Raw genomic sequence first — 16,453 nt, 5'->3', positions numbered from 1 at the left:
TTCCTTAATCAATTCACTTACTCAACAAATATCAACCAAGCACTGATATATGCCTAGTACCTTGGATACAACAAGTGGTCAAACTCTTTTTCTTCCCTCATAGATTAGAGCCTAATATGGGAGACAGAGTTCATTAAGACCTTCAACAAATATTTACTGGGTACTATTATGTACCAGACCCTGTTCTGGGGATACAGCAGCATGCAAAACAGAGAGAATTTCTGCCATCATAGGGCTTACATTCTGGCGAGAGGGGCAGACAATAAACAAAATGAGTAAAATATGTAGTATGTTAGATGGTAATGATGGCTATGGAGAAAAATAAAGCAAGGAATAGAAATAGAGTGTTGGGGCCGGGTGCGGTGGCTCAAGCCTGTAATCCCAGCACTTTGGGAGGCCGAGACGGGCAGATCACGAGGTCAGGAGATCGAGACCATCCTGGCTAACATGGTGAAACCCCATCTCTACTAAAAATTACAGAAAACTAGCCGGGGGAGGTGGCCGGGGGAGGTGGCAGGCGCCTGTAGTCCCAGCTACTCGGGAGGCTGAGGCAGGAGAATGGCGTAAACCCGGGAGGCGGAGCTTGCAGCAGTGAGCTGAGATCCGGCCACTGCACTCCAGCCTGGGCAACAAAGCAAGACTCCGTCTCAAAAAAAAAAAAAAAAAAGAAAGAAATAGAGTGTTGGGGGAGAGGTTTCAGTGTTGTTGTTGTTGTTGTTGTTGTTGTTTGTTGCCCAGGCTGGAGTGCAGTGGCAAGATCTCGGCTCACTGCAACCTCCGCCTCCCAGGTTTGAGTGATTCTCCTGCCTCAGCCTCCAGAGTAGCTGGGATTACAGGCACATGTCACCACACCCGGCTTATTTTTGTATTTTTAGTACAGACAGGGTTTCCCCATATTGGCCAGGCTGGTCTCAAACTCCTGACCTCAGGTGATCCACCCACCTCGGCCTCCCAAAGTGCTGGGATTACAGGTGTGAGCCACTGTATCCAGCCAGCTTGCAGTTTTTAAAAGAACAAGCAGAGAGGGCCTGGCCAAATCATATTTGAGTCAAGACCTGAAGCATGTGAGGAGGTAGGTCATGAGCACATCTGGCGGAGTATGTTACAGCTGGTGAGATAAGCAAATGTGAAGGCCCTGGGTTGGGAGCATACCTGGTGTGTTGTAGGACTCACAAGAAGGCCAGGATAGCTGGGGAGTGAGGTGGGAGAAGTGTGAAATGAGATCATTGGAGCTAAATTCTGTAGGACCCCTTGCAGGCCATTAGAAGGACTCTGGTTGGTACTCTGAGTATGATGGCGAGTGACAAATCTGACCTAGGTTTACCTAGCTGCTTGGTTGAGAATAGACTATAGGGCAGTAAGGATGGAAACATGGAGACATGGAGGAGGCTACTGCGGTAATCAAGAAGATAGATGATGGTGGTTTGGAAAAGGCAGAATCAGGATTTGCTGACAGCTTGGATGTAGAGTGAAAATAGAGTCGTCGAGGATGACCCTAGGATGTCTGGCCTGAGCAGATGGGAGGATGGAGTTACCGTATTCTGACATGGGAAGACTGCAGAAAGAGAAGGTTCAGGATGAGGTGACAATCAGGGGCTCAGTTTTGGACTTATGGAGCTCAATAGGCCTGCCTACCAGACAATAAGGAAGAGATGTCAAGCTGACATGTGGATATGAGTTTGGAGTCCAAGTGAGAGATCTGAGAGTCACCACCGAACAGATGCCATTTATTATTTATTTGTTTATGAAATGGAGTTTCACTCTGTCATCCAGGTTGTAGTGCAGCGGCACGATCTCATCTCACTGCAACCTCCACCTCCCGGATTCAAGTGATTCTTCTGCCTCAGCCTCCCAAGTAGCTGGGGCTATAGTTGCATGCCACCACACCCAGCTGATTTTTGTGTTTTTTAGTAGAGATGGGGTTTCACCATGTTGGCCAGGATGGTCTCAAACTCCTGACCTCAATTGATCTGCCTGCCTCAGCCTCCCAAAATGCTGGAATTACAGGTGTGAGCCACCACGCTAGGCTATTTTAAATCATTTTTAATAGAAAAATTCAAACCCATAGAAAATTAGAGAGAATGGTACAGTGACTCTCTATGTACCCAACATCTAGCTTCAACAATCATTACTTTCTGCTGTTATTGGATAGTATTTAAAGACCGGAAACTGGATGATAGCTCCATGGGAGTGAGTGTGGAAAGAAGAGAAGAGAGTGACCAAGGCCTAGTCTAACTCAGCAAGAAAATATTGAGAAGGTGGGGAGGAACCAGCAAAGGGGACTGAAAATAAACAGCCAGTGAAGTAGGAGGAAAACCAGATTATGGTAGCCTGGAAGCCAAATGATGAAACAAATAATTCCCAGGTAACAGTTTACTTACAGTATGATCAGTGCTGAAAGGAAAAAATAGTGTGTTGACCCAGCACAGTGGCTCACACCTGTAGTACCAGCACTTTGGGAGGCTGAGGCAGGAGGATCACTTGAGTCCAGGAGGTCAAGGCTGTGGTGCGCCATGTTTGTACCACTGCACTCCAGCCTGAGCAACAGAGTGAGACCCTGTTTCCAAAAAGAAACAAACAAACAAACAAACAGGAAAAGTATTGTGTGATGAGAGTGTATGACATGAGAATTAACCTAGTGTGGGGGCCAGGGAAGGCCTCCCTGAGGCAGTGGCATTTAAGCTACCGCCCTCCCGCATTCTCCCTGTGACCAGCTAAAATCCTTCCTCCTCCATCCTGCTTCCACTCAACTAGCTCCTCCTTTCTGGGATGGCTTAATTGAGGACTGTGTGCCAGCCCTGAATGGGGTTTTGGAACACAGATGAGAAAGACACAATTCCTGCCTTCAGGGAGCTTGCCCTGTAGCAGGGAGACAGACAAGCAAAGGACTTCATCACCATGAGGTGAGTGCTGGGATCAGATAAGCACAGTGTGAGCCTGGAGAGAAGCAGGGAGGGACACATACCCAGCCTGGGAAAAGAAAGTCAGGAAAGGCTTCCTGGAGGTGACATCTGAGCGGAGAGTGGAGTAGAAGTTGGACCTTCAGTTGCCTCCTCTGTCCGTGCTCTTCAGCTTGGCTTGGACTTGTCAGGTGTTCACTCTTGTCCACATGCTTACATTTTAAATTTTGCCTGAAATCTCCAGCCCAGCTTAAATCCTGACCTCAGTGCAGAGAATCGCACTTGAGGCCTGGCATTTGCGAGGACCCTTTGCAAAGATTTTCACAGGGCCATTTGATAGCTCTTTGAGGAACAGGTGCAAGCACCCTGTTTCGCTGCCAAGCTTTCCTTACATAAATTTTCAAGTGAAAGTTGGTATTCCCACCGCCGGCGCCCTCAGCTTCTGGAGGCGGCACGTTTGGCCACGCGCTGCGAGGCGCCTCTGCCTTCCCCGCCTGCTGGCTCCCGGCGGGGGCGGGCAGGGCACGTGAGGGCGTCTGCGCCCCCTCCCGCCACTCGGGTCTGCTGGCCGCGCCGGCTGCCCGGGAAGGGAAATCCCGGAGGAAGCCATTGTTGTTATATCCCCTGTTGTCGTCATCGGCTGAGCCGTGCCAAGAATCCCGTTCCCCGCATAGGGCCCCGCAGTTTCTCCCCATTCTCGAGCTCACCCGCCCAGGTCTCTACGGGCCAGGCTGCCGCATCCGAGCCGCGGAGTGCGCGGTGGCTCCTGCGCAACCCAGCTCCAGGGTTCTCAGAATTGGGGAGAGCCCTAGGATGGGTGCGGCGCTTAGAAAACCGACGGCGCCGGGCCCGACGTACCCAGAGCCCTGGCATAGCTAGGCAGGGACGTGGGGTCCACCTTGACTCTGAGAAGTAGCCCGACAAGGTGACCTTGTCCGGTGGTTTCCCCCTCTGGCCGCCTCAATTTGCCTCCCTGTGACCCGAGGAGAAACAGAGGTCCCTCAAGTCCCGCGCCTTAACGGGAGGTTGGAGGGAGAAAGACCCCCTCTCTCCCTTGCCCCCTCACCCAGCGTGGGCTTTGGACTGGGGAGGCCGGGGGCTGGTGCCGAGGAGAGGCTGGCGCAGCCGGGGGCGAGGACGGCGCGGAGGGCGCGCGCAGCCCCTGTGGCTCTCCCGTGCCGCTCCGCAGCCGCTGCGCAGGACAGTCCCTTCGCACGCGCCGCCCGCACACCTTGGCACGGGCCAAGCCACACTCTCCCCCGCCGGAACAGCCAGCCCGCCGCCCAGCTTGCCTAATCCGTTTAAGCCTCACCTCCTCCGCGAAGCTCTCCCGGGTTAACCCCCTCACTTCCAACCACTGTATCTGGCACGTGCTCCCGTTTTTGTTTTGTTTTGTTTTGTTTTTTGAAAGTGCACTCGCGGTCTCGTTGGAATAACACTGTCGAGGGTAGGCGTCTGTCCCCAGAAGCCTAAGTTCAGGACGCCCAGTGTGTTCTGAAGGATGCGGCTGATGAGTTTCTTGCTTGGGCTTACTAACCATTTCCACCCTCCACGCTTCCCCATCCCTGCTCACTCTCTCCCCTCCTCCTACGGACCCTCCTCTTCACAGACTGTCATAGCTTCGAGTGCACAATCCTCTTCCCACCCCCTCCCATTCTACAGTGGCGGCAGGTGCGAGGGGAGAGAACATTGAGCATTTGAAGCTTCGACTTGAGGCTCGGCCACCGACTTTGCTGTAAATCGCTCCCGCCCCTGGGTTTTAGTTTCCCCCAAATGAGGCAGAATGCGGTAATGTCCGGAAGGGCGCTGCAGGTGTGGAGGATGGGAATCACTGGCTGACACGCTGCCCCTCAGCCCCCTCTCCATAAACAGTGGCCGTGACACCAAAAAGGCGGCTCGACTCCACTGGCCGCCCCCGCCGGTAAGAGGACTGTGCGCGCTCTCCAGTTGCCAGTGCAGCGTCCAGAGCTGGGGAGGGAAAGAGGATGGGGCTCCAGGCCGGGCCCTTTATTCACAGCCTTCGTGACCTTGGACTCTTCTTCCTCTGGGGCTCAGTTTACTCATTTGAAAAGCAGGGATAACAATGGGTTGAAGGAGAGCAGGAAGCTTGTCACCCAATGTTTCTGTATAAAAATAAATGATCATTCGCGGTACAGTGATTGGCAGCAGATTTGGCTAGTGAATTCTGACCCCAGATTCTCCGTAGAGGGGTTTCTGGAGTCTCTGGAATTTCCGTGTGTCACCGCTCACCTCACGTTCTTTCTGGTTCTCTGGAGATAGGTAATGGGTCCGCCCCTGTTTCTGCCTCCGCGTGGGGGTTGGGGCCACAGGGTGACGGCGTGGTGGGCGACACCCCCCGTGCAGGCATGCAGAGTGATGGTCGTTGGGCTAAGGTTGGTCGTGAGGTCCCTGGGCTTGAGGAGCGAGGCTTGGAACCGGTGGGCGGGACTTTGCAAGAGGAGGGGCTAGCTCGCCTTGGGGGACGGGGCTGCGGAGATGAGGAGTTCTCCAGAACTCGGGTGGCGGGGCGCTCCCGCCGCCCTCACCGGGCTCTGGCACGGGGAAATGGGGCTTTGGCAGTGGGGCGGGGCTTAAGGGTGGGGAGAGGCTGGGGAGCCTGGAGGCGGGGCTTGGGGAGCTCGCCCCACGCGGGGCGGGGCTCCGGCAGCAGCGGGATCTGCAGTTCGGACTCCGCGCGCCACAGTCGCTGCAGTTCGCTCCACTCTGGTGGCCCCGCCGCCCTGCAGGGATCCTGGGGGTCGGCGGGCTGCTCGGACTTGGCGCGGGGCCGGCCTGGCCTATCCCTCCCTCGGTGGGGCCTCGACGGTCGGGCCACCGGGAACATGGAGCCCTCTCCCGCCGCCGGGGGCTCGGAGACCACTCGCCTGGTGAGCCCCCGGGACCGCGGTGGCGCCGGCGGCAGCCTGCGTTTGAAGAGGTAGGACAGACCTGGGCTGGCCCTCGGCCTGGGGGCGCCACCCTACTACCCTCCGTCCATTTCGTTGTCTCCCTCGGCGCGGGCCCCAGCGGCCGTCCCGGCACCCCGCGGGTCCCTCGGCCCCGCTGCACCCCGCTTAGTCCCCTCTGACCGCACGGAGCGCCCGGCCCTACACAGCCGGCTACGCCTCCTCCCGGCTGCCTGATTTCCTTGGGTGAAGCGGCCTCCCACTCCCCTCGTGCCGGCGTCCCAAGCCGCCGGACCCATCCGCCGCCCCCGCCGCGCCTGCCTTCCCTGGGAGCGGCTGCCGCTCCGTCGGGCCGGAGCCCTTGCCAGGTGCCTCGAGGTCCTCATTGCCTCTGGCCCAGGGCGGGAGCGCCTAGCTGCCCAGACTTCAGAGCTCCCTCTGTAGGCCCGGGGGCTTTCCTCCGCGCGCCCCTCCAGCCGCGGCCAGCTGTGGGCGCCGGGACCCGAGGATGGGCCGGGCTCCACGCAGGTCCTGCGGGCCCCTGAGGGGCGGGCGGCCGCCGGGAAGCGAGGGGGCGGCGAGGAAGGAGCAGGTGCGTTCTGGGCAGCGGGGGTATTCCCGGCTCCGCACAGACGGGGCCGGGGGCGGCGAGGTGTGAAATGAGGCGCGCCGAGCGGCCAGGACAGCGGGCCGGGGGCGGTAGGAGAACCGCCAACGTGCCCCGCCGGCCCCCGCGCCCGCCGCCGCCATCCGCCTGCCCCTCTGAGCGGCTGCCGGGCCTTCCTGCTCACCCCCGCGGGCCATCTTGTCTGTCGGCTGACCGTCCGTTTGTCTCGGGAATTTGGCAGGATCTCCGGCTTTTTCTCTACCCCATCTCTCTCAGTCTTTCTGTTTCTCTCCTAGTCCCTCTCCCTTTGTCTCTGACGTGGTGCTTCTGTGTGCTTCTCGTTCTTTCCCTGGGTGGAGGCCTTCAAGCCGGGTTGGGGGTGGGGGCGAGCAGAAGGGAGCTGGACCCCTTCCTGCAGGGGCCTGCAGAAATGCGGTGAGGGCTCTGCCGTATGCCTGGCATCTCTTCAGGTGTCCTTTTGACTTTGGTTCAGCCCCTGCTACGTCACCCCTCTTCCCCACTCAATATTGGTTGTTTGTTGGGGGTTTCGGAGGGCCAGGGAGAGGAAACAGCCTTTCCTCGTCTCTAAACAGCATGTAGCCACCCCACATGCACACACCCCCACACACTAACAGCCAGACTTCCTTGGTGCCCAATTTATGCAGAACAAAAGGGAGCTGCCTGTTGATGGGTGGCCACCTTGATGACTGGCTGTGCTGTGCTTTACAAGGCCAGGGAATGAATGTTGCCCACTGCCCCCAAAGCCACCCAGCCTCTGCTCTTCAGACTCGCATCTCCAGCTCCAGTCCATCTTCACTCTCATATGGCCATTAGTCACCCAATCCTGCAGCATTTTCTGAAAGGCGTTTCCTAACCTACCTGACCCTCCAGGGAAGCTCTGGCCTGATCTATTCTAGACTCCTCCATCTCCTCTCCTCTCTTCTCTTCCTCCCATTAACAAGGTCATCTCAGTGCTCAGGACATATTTGTTCAAGCAGTCAGTGTATCTTCCTTTATGTTCCTTTGAGCCCATCACTTTCCTCCTCAGCCCTCCCCTGACACTTCACGCTTAGACTCCATGCCACAAACCTTGTCTTTGTCATTCTACATGTCTGGAATACCCTTCTCCACCTAGGTCTCATCTCCTTAAGCATGCCTTTCTCTGTGAAGTTCTCCGAGCCCCCTGTGAAGGGGTGCTGCCTTCCCTGCACCCCAAAGTGCTTTGTTTGTAACCCTCCTAACATCAGCCTGTCCTTGTGTAATAAGCCATTTGTTACAATCTGTCTCTCCCACCAGACCGGGCTTCATTATGTGTGCTCTGCCTGGTGCACCTCATTGAACGAACGAGGAATGGCTTCACAGCCTCCTTCACTACCCCATCTCCTCTGGAAACACACCCAGAATCATACACGCCCAGATTCTAAGTCTTGGATGGGGCTTTGGAAATTCAAGAAATTAATCTACCAGTATTTCAGTTTTCTGTACAAGCACCAAATGTTCCCCCTACCTCCCTCAAAACTCAGTTCACCCACTTGGCAGAGTTGTCTTCAGCCAGAAGGCCCCAGACATCCCGCCCCACTTTGCTGCTATGATCACGTTTCTATCTGGAGCCATCGTTTTTACTCATGGGTATTCTTGTCACACCTCCATGAGTATTTCTAGTACTGTATTTTCTATTTAGGTCCTGAATTCTGTGAAAGATTCTGTCCTTGCTGGGTTCAGGTTGGGTAGTGGCAGGGGTGAGAATTGGACCAGAATGGACTTAGCACTCAGCCTGAGCTCACTCAGCCTCTGGCAGCCCTCGGCGAGGTCCCAAGCCCCATTCATTTGTCAAGGGAGGCTATGGTACCATGCAGTTAAGGTAGGCTCTGCTGGGTGCTTATAGTCAGACTGAAGTCCAATTAACATGCTGCTCTCACTGCCATCCTCAGCCATAGCAGGCTGCACCCCTTCTTCGCCGTGACAACCCCAGCTCTGGAATCTAGCCATCGGTTCTCTGTGCCAGGAATCAGACTTTTTGGCCCCAACGTCCCGCTCGTCTCTTTTTTTATTATTATTATTATTTTTTGAGACCGAGTCTGTCTCTGTTGCCCAGGCTGGAGTGCAGTGGTGCCATCTTGGCTCACTGTAAGCTCTGCCTCCCGGGTTCACGCCATTCTCCTGCCTCAGCCTCCCGAGTAGCTGGGACTACAGGCGCCCACCACCACGCCCAGCTAATCTTTTTGTATTTTTAGTAGAGACAGGTTTCACCGTGTTAGCCAGAATGGTCTCCATCTCCTGACCTCGTGATCCGCCCATCTCGGCCTCCCAAAGTGCTGGGATTACAGGCTTGAGCCACCGCGCCTGGCCGTCCCGCTCATCTCTTAAAGGGCCACACTTCAGCTGCATGTCTAGAGAGGGCAGGGGCAGGATCCGGGAGTGGAGGCTCTGGGAGGTGGGCCTGGAAAGGAGGCACACAAAGGCCAGGAACACATGATGAGTCCCACTCCACACTTCATTCCACCTTCCCTTCATACTGCCTTGGCGTGCATGGCATAGCATTCACCTGCCTTTATCAAAATCCTTCCCATTCTTCAAGGCCCTTCTCATGTTACTGCTTTCATCTGTTTCCCTCATTTCCTCATTATAATTAGTCTGGCCCTCCATCCTTAGAACGCTGATAGCACTCTAACTGCCCTAATGACAGTGGCCACCTTCACTTTATATCATTGTGTAGGTACATACTTGCCCGTTCACCCAAAGCTCTCAGAGATCAGCAGGAATCCTGCTCATTTTGGGGTGCCTAGCATAAGAAATTGATTTGGTTGGGGTCTAGTCTCAGCTCTAGCAACTAGCTGGGTTGGCCTCCATGTGTCCCCCAACTCTGTGAGCCTCATGCTTCTAATTTATTTAATAAAATGTTAGACTAGAGCCGGGTGCGGTGGCTCACGCCCGTAATCCCAGAAACTCAGTAAGCTGAGGTGGGAGGATCACTTGAGGCTAGGAGCTCGTGTGTGGTGAGTTCTGATCACACCACTGCACTCCAGCCTGGGCAACAGAGCAAGACCCCATCTCTCTCTCTCTCTCTCTCTTTTTTTTTTTTCTTTTGAGACAGAGTCTCACTCTGTCACCAGGCTGGAATGCAATGGTGCGATCTCGGCTCACTGCAACCTCCAACTCCCAGGTTCAAGCGATTCTCCTGCCTCAGCCTCCCAAGTAGCTGGGATTACAGGCACGCGCCACCATACCCAGCTAATTTTTGTATTTTTAGTAGAGATGGTGTTTCACCATGTTGGCCAGGATGGTCTCAATCTCCTGACCTCGTGATCTGCCTGCCTTGGCCTCCCAGAGTGCTGGGATTACAGGTGTGAGCCACCGCTTCTGGCCAACCCCATCTCTTAAAAAAGTTAGACTAGACCATCTGTAAGGTGCTTTCCAGCTGTGAAATTCTATGACTGTGTATGGAAGGAAAAGGGAGGCTGGGGTCTGACCTGTTCATTTAGCCCCCATCTCTCATGTGGCCCTCTGCTGACACAGCTCCCAGATACGACCAGGCCTGGGGAAGGAGCGAGAGATGGTCTGATGAGGCCAGCATGGGGGACTGAAGACGTGGAGTGAGCAGGCCAGCCTGTGGGGCAGGCCCAGGTTGAACCATGTCGCTTGCCTCAGTCTCTTCACAGAGCCATCAGAGCCCCTTCCTGAGGAGTCCAAACCTGTGGAGATGCCCTTCCACCACTGCCACAGGGACCCCCTGCCGCCGCCAGGTCTCACCCCGGAGAGGCTGCATGCACGGAAGCAGCTGTATGCTGCCTGTGCTGTGTGCTTTGTCTTCATGGCTGGGGAGGTGGTCGGTAAGTTGGGGAGCAGCCCTTCAACCCCATCCTCCCAACACCTGTGCAAGCCACTCTCCACCCAGAGTCCCAAGGATGTTCCTGGGTGCAGATGCAGAGATGGGGATGGCTGGGATAGGGGAGCTGGGTGCCCGGGACTCAGGAAGTAGGAGAGGTGAGGGACAGAGCACCAAAGGGAATTCCAGTCGAGGTCTGGGGTCAGTGGGTCAGGGCTGGCTTCTTTTAAAAACCTTATTTTCTTGTTATTAAAATAAAATATATCATTGTAGAAAAAGTTAGAAAATACAGATGAATGAAAAGAAGACCATAACAGTAGTTAATTATACCTGTAGTCCCATCACCTGAGAAAACCCCAATTCACATTTTTGGTGTATATCCCCCAATTTATTTTCCATGCCTATACACACTACATGATATTTTCTAAATGGAAGCAGACTCCATCATTTCACCCTGGCAGGCGGGTATCTGGCACACAGCCTGGCCATCATGACCGACGCAGCCCACTTGCTGGCAGACGTGGGCAGCATGATGGGCAGCCTCTTCTCCCTCTGGCTCTCCACCCGTCCAGCCACCCGCACCATGACCTTTGGCTGGCACCGTTCAGGTAAGGCCCTTGCATGGCCCAGTGACTCTCCAGTCTTGCCAGAGAGCACCTCTCAGGGTCCCAAGCAGGTCTCTGACAGCTTGTCTCCCCCCACCCTGCAGAGACTCTGGGGGCTTTGGCCTCTGTGGTCTCCCTCTGGATGGTCACTGGCATCCTCCTGTACCTGGCCTTCGTCCGCCTGCTGCACAGCGACTACCACATCGAGGGGGGTGCCATGCTGCTGACCGCCAGCATCGCAGTCTGTGCCAACCTATTGTACGTCCCAGTATGGAGCAGGCACTTTGTGGGGCCCAGGGCGAGGGGTCTTCCTCCAGGATGGGAGAGCTGGCTCTCTCCTCCCCACCAGACACACAGACATGCACACACAGCTCTCCATGGGCTGCCCTGGGTGTGCCTGAGAAGGGTCTGGGATAGAGACCTAAAATTCAGTCAGCAGATCTCTGTTAAGGGCCTGCCATGGGCCAGCCACTCTGATGAGGGCTTTCATTAACATGATTGCATTTGAACCTCATATCCACCCCATGAGGTAGGTAGTATTACCCCTAGTTTACCATTAATGCAGTCAGTCCCGAAAGGTGACTTGCCCCAGTCATATATCTATTTAGGTAACAGAGCCAGCATCCCAATCCACGTGTGTGGCACCAAGTCTGGTATTCTTTCCCCCAGGTTGCATTGTTTGTCTCTCTTGCAAAATGCTATTTTCTTCCAGGGGCTGGGAAAGGGCTCCTGGGGAGGTAAGAGAATGGGGCGTGGAGATGGGGGCGTAGGAGGCCAGGAGCAGGCCCCTGAGCTGAGCTGCTTTGCTTCCCCCTCAGAATGGCCTTTGTGCTGCACCAGGCTGGGCCCCCCCACAGCCACGGGTCTAGGGGAGCAGAGTATGCACCGCTGGAGGAGGGGCCTGAAGAGCCCCTGCCCCTGGGGAACACCAGCGTCCGGGCAGCATTTGTGCACGTGCTGGGGGACCTCCTGCAGAGCTTTGGGGTACTGGCTGCCTCCATCCTCATCTACTTCAAGGTACCATCGTTGGAGACCTGCCCCAGCCTTCCTCCCCACAACTCCACATCCCAGCCCCCTCCTTCCCAGGTCCCAAAGCTTCCTTCCCCTCCCTCCAGCTCCTCCCTCCCACCTCCCAGGACTCTCCCAGACATGAGTCATGTTCTCTGTACCCTCTGCAGGGTTTTGAGGGGCCTCTCAGGTCCTGTTTGTTCAAGATACCCCTAGATCTTCCTCTGGAAGCTCCCTGGTTGTTGGGCTTAGGGGTCTCTTTCTCTACAGCCTCAGTACAAGGCAGCCGACCCCATCAGCACTTTCCTCTTCTCCATCTGTGCCCTTGGATCCACGGCTCCCACCCTCCGAGATGTTCTTCGAATCCTCATGGAAGGTGAGTCAGGCACCACTGTTCCTCACCCCTGCGGCCGTCTCTGACTTTACTCTCGCACTGGGCCACCACTTTTTGCTTTGAAGAGAGTACGGGAAGAAGGCTTGGCTCATGGGGTCTGCTGCTGCAACAAGGATTTGGGCATAGGGTGAATTGTAGGGGTAAAAGGAGAGTGGATACAGGATAGGGGAGGTGGAGTCCTGTGGTGGGGGTGCTGCTTCTGGGCAGGAGTGGCCCTGGCAGTAAGGCATGACTGGTGCTGGTTGCAGGTACCCCCCGCAATGTGGGGTTCGAACCTGTGCGGGATACGCTATTGTCGGTGCCAGGAGTCCGGGCTACCCATGAGCTGCACCTGTGGGCCCTTACGCTCACTTACCATGTTGCCTCTGCACACCTGGCCATCGGTGAGTCTCACTGGCCCCAACTAGTCACTACCTAAAACATACCCCACCCCAAAGATGGAACAATAGCTTGAGTTACTAGGATTGTTTCAGTCTTTCTTGATCTATCTCTGTTTGTCTGTGTCTCTCTCTCACATACACACACACACACATGCACACGCGCTCATGCATGTTGAACACAAGGAGTCTCCATCCACTGGATGCAGTGTTCTGGGGGAGGTTTCACCCTCTTTGAAGTAGCACAGGGAACCAACAACCCTTTAAAAGATCATTAGTGGCCAGGTGCGGTGGCTCATGCCTATAATCCCAGCACTTTGGGAGGCCAAGGCAGGTGGATCACAAGGTCAGGAGATCGAGACCATCTGGCTAACACTGTGAAACCCCATCTCTACTAAAAAATACAAAAAATTAGCCTGGCGTGGTGGAGGATGCCTGTAGTCCCAGCTACTTGGGAGGCTGAGGCAGGAGAATCGCTTGAACCTGGGAGGCGGAGCTTGCAGTGAGCCGAGATGGTGCCACTGCACTCCAGCCTGGGGGACAGAGCAAGACTCTGTCTCAAAAAAAAAAAAAAAAAAAAAAAAAAAAAAAAAGTCCTGATGCTCTTTATTAAAAAAATAAAAATAAAAATAAAAAGATCATTAGTACCTACAGGTCTAGTGATGGGGCATAGTTAGGTAAATTACGGCACCTCTACCCTGAGGTATCATGTAACTGTTAAAAATGATGCTTATGAAGACTGTACGGCAACTAGGAAAAATGTTTATGGTATAATGCTGAGAAAAAAAGCTGAATATAAAATTGCATCTACATTATGATTCAACTATTAAAAATATATATGGTGAGTCATGAGCTGACAAAGGATTTTTGAGTTTCTTCCAGATGCAAGAAGCAATCAGAGTCATGCAATTTGGATGCCAAAAATATTATAATTTGTAGGATATTTGATGGAAACTCTATAGAGGGACAATGAGACAGATATTTAACATCTGGATTGTCCTGGGAAATCGGGTGGTATGGCTGTTGAAACGTTGAGCTGTTTGTTGACACTCAGTGACAGGAGAGAATAGGAGACTGGGAAGAGTTTAGTGTGTTAGCAGGGTTGATTGGGGTGAGTCTCTCCAACATTTGATTTGACACTTTTATGCTGTTCATACAACACAGAAAGAAAAGCAGGCTCCCATTCATGCCTGGCTTTAATGCTGTGCAGCCCCTTTCCCTGTCCTTATCTCAGTCCCTGCCTGTTCCTGACTCCCCTGGGAGTGATGCCGCCTCTTATCACTCTCCCACAGACTCCACTGCTGACCCTGAAGCTGTCCTGGCTGAAGCCTCATCCCGGCTCTACTCCCGGTTTGGATTCTCCAGCTGCACCCTGCAGGTCGAGCAGTACCAGCCGGAGATGGCCCAGTGCCTGCGCTGCCAGGAGCCCCCACAAGCCTGAGCCATGGCCCTGCCCTCACCCCACTGCCAGGCCGAGGCTCAGCCCTGGACTCTCAGCATCTGCTGCCCTGATCACAGAGACGGGACCGAGCCAGGTCCATACCCCTTCCTCTCTCCCTCCTTCCACCTGCCAGTTTCCCCAGCCTCAGCCCCAGCCCCAGCCCCAGCCCCAGCCCCAGCCCCAGCCCCAGTGGGCAAGACCAAAGTGTGGCGGAGAGTGGGTTGGGAGTCAGGGGAATAGATGTGACTAGTTCAGGGGCAGGGACTCCTGGGCCTCAGTGTGGCAGGGTGTGTTAAGGTCTGTTGTGCCCTCTCCACATGGTCTGGAGAGCCACGAACATCCTTTCCCTGCAGTCTATTTGTCTGTGTGGCTGGCTGGCTGGCTGGGGGCATCTGCCTGTCTATGTGCTGTTCGTGTGCCTATGCCTGGGGGAGGTCAGTAGGGGCCCCCTCCCCACATGGCCCTCGCTCTGTCTATGCAGGGGCCCTAAGCCCGCACTTTGTCCATGTGTCTTAGCCCTGTGGTTTTGTCTGTGTGTGTATGTGTTCTTGGTGCTGTGGCCTGTGTGTCTCTGTGCCTATGTGGCTGTGCTATGGTCTCTATGAGTCTGCTCCATCCATGTGTCTGTTTGGGGATCTGTCTCTCCATCCCTCTGTTGGTGCTGTGCCCTTGGCTATCCCTGAAAGAGGGAGGACTCCGCTGCAGCTCCACCAATAAACTCGTGTCTCACTGCATCTTTCAGCCTGTGTGCTGACTCCTCAGGAGGGGGAAATCAAATAGGTCACTTGAGAACAACCGAATCCCTCCTGTCCCTTCCCAGCCTCTGGAGTGACCTCCCATAGACCTCCTGTCCCTTCCCAGCCCCTCCACCCTCAGATGTAGGGTAAAAGCCACCAGTCTCTTTACTCCCCTTCCCCTGGCTCACAGCATGCCTGGGTCCTTGGCTCAAGGAGAATCCCATGTGTCCTGGGCTTGGTTGCAGGAGAAGGCTGGAAGGTAAGGAGCCAAGGAATCCCTGGGAGTCAGTCATTCTCAGAGGTCCCTGCATGCCAGTGGGCCTCAGGCTGGCTGGAGGGAGGCTGGGTCCCTTTGAGGGAGAATGGCCATAGCACTGATGTGGGCTTGGTTCTCAGGCCATCTAAGGAGTCCAGCAGTAGGGACCCCTCAACCCTGATAGCAGCCAACCCTGAGTCCAGGTTTAGGCTGTGAACACCAAGGACCTCTTTTACACCTATTCCCCCTTTGTCTTAAGAACTGCATATTTTGACACATTAAGTCTTAAAATCAGGCTCATTAAGGGATTGTTGATTTTCTCTTTTAAAAAAAGCAAGCCAGGCGCGGTGGCTCAAGCCTGTAATCCCAGCACTTTGGGAGGCTGAGACGGGCGGATCACGAGGTCAGGAGATCGAGACCATCCTGGCTAACACGGTGAAACCCCGTCTCTACTAAAAATACAAAAAACTAGCTGGGCGAGGTGGCGGGCGCCTGTAGTCCCAGCTACTCGGGAGGCTGAGGCAGGAGAATGGCGTAAACCCGGGAGGTGGAGCTTGCAGTGAGCTGAGATCTGGCCACCGCACTCCAGCCCGGGTGACAGAGCAAGACTCCGTCTCAAAAAAAAATAAATAAATAAATAAATAAATAAATAAATAAATAAAAATAAAAAAAGCAAACTTGGCCGGGCGCGGTGGCTCAAGCCTGTAATCCCAGCACTTTGGGAGGCTGAGACGGGCGGATCACGAGGTCCGGAGATCGAGACCATCCTGGCTAACACGGTGAAACCCCGTCTCTACTAAAAAAAATACAAAAAACTAGCCGGGCGAGGTGGCGGCGCCTGTAGTCCCAGCTACTCAGGAGGCTGAGGCAGGAAAATGGCATAAACCCGGGAGGCGGAGCTTGCAGTGAGCTGAGATCCGGCCACTGCACTCCAGCCTGGGCGACAGAGCAAGACTCCGTCTCAAAAAAAAAAAGAAAAAAAAAAAGCAAACTCAAGCTGGACATAGTGGCCTATGCCTGTAATCCCAGCCCTTTGGAGGCTGAGGCAGGAGGATTGTTTGAGCCCAGGAGTTCAAGACCAGCCTGGGCAACCTAGGGAAACCCCTGTCTCTACAGATAATTTTAAAATTAGCTGGATGTGGTGGTGCACACCTGTAGTCCCAGCTATTCAGGAGGCTGAGGCAGGAGGATTGCCTGAGCCCAGGAGGTCAAGGCAGCAGTCAGCCATGATCATGCCACTGCACTTCAGCCTGGGCAACAGAGCAAGACCTTGTTTCAAAAAAAATCAAACTCACTGGGTTCAGTGGCTCTCGTCTGTCATGCCAGCACTTTGAGAGGCTGAGGCAGGAGGATCACTTGAGGCCAGGAGTTCAAGACCAGCCTGGTCAACATAGTG

The 16,453-nt window shown here is 54.7% G+C and overlaps 1 protein-coding gene across 2 annotated transcripts; it reads left to right on the top strand.

The window, feature by feature from the left end:
* The first annotated feature begins 5,561 nt into the window (after positions 1 to 5,561).
* SLC30A3 (solute carrier family 30 member 3) lies at positions 5,562 to 14,798 on the top strand. 2 transcript variants are annotated; one of them, XM_010371240.2, is made up of 8 exons: positions 5,562 to 5,838; positions 10,062 to 10,243; positions 10,701 to 10,847; positions 10,949 to 11,102; positions 11,663 to 11,861; positions 12,123 to 12,228; positions 12,495 to 12,629; positions 13,916 to 14,798. In XM_010371240.2, the coding sequence occupies exons 1-8, from the start codon at positions 5,744 to 5,746 to the stop codon at positions 14,062 to 14,064; spliced, it is 1,167 nt and encodes a 388-aa protein (XP_010369542.1). In that variant the 5' UTR covers positions 5,562 to 5,743; the 3' UTR covers positions 14,065 to 14,798. The 2 variants fall into 2 exon arrangements, with proteins under 2 accessions (XP_010369542.1, XP_030777233.1); XM_030921373.1 differs by lacking the exon at positions 10,949 to 11,102.
* The last annotated feature ends 1,655 nt before the right edge of the window (positions 14,799 to 16,453 follow it).

The sequence above is a fragment of the Rhinopithecus roxellana genome, chromosome 17 (assembly GCF_007565055.1).
Source record: "Rhinopithecus roxellana isolate Shanxi Qingling chromosome 17, ASM756505v1, whole genome shotgun sequence".
Classification (NCBI taxonomy): Eukaryota; Metazoa; Chordata; class Mammalia; order Primates; family Cercopithecidae; genus Rhinopithecus; species Rhinopithecus roxellana.
This window is presented reverse-complemented; position numbering and strand designations above follow the sequence as displayed.

Coding starts and splice junctions, on each gene's coding strand:
- SLC30A3 (XM_030921373.1), top strand. CDS start 5,744: ATGGAGCCCTCTCCCGCCGCCGGGGGCTCGGAGACCACTCGCCTGGTG. Junction 10,244..10,700: donor CATGGCTGGGGAGGTGGTCG/GTAAGTTGGGGA, acceptor TCACCCTGGCAG/GCGGGTATCTGGCACACAGC. Junction 10,848..11,662: donor CTTTGGCTGGCACCGTTCAG/GTAAGGCCCTTG, acceptor CTTCCCCCTCAG/AATGGCCTTTGTGCTGCACC.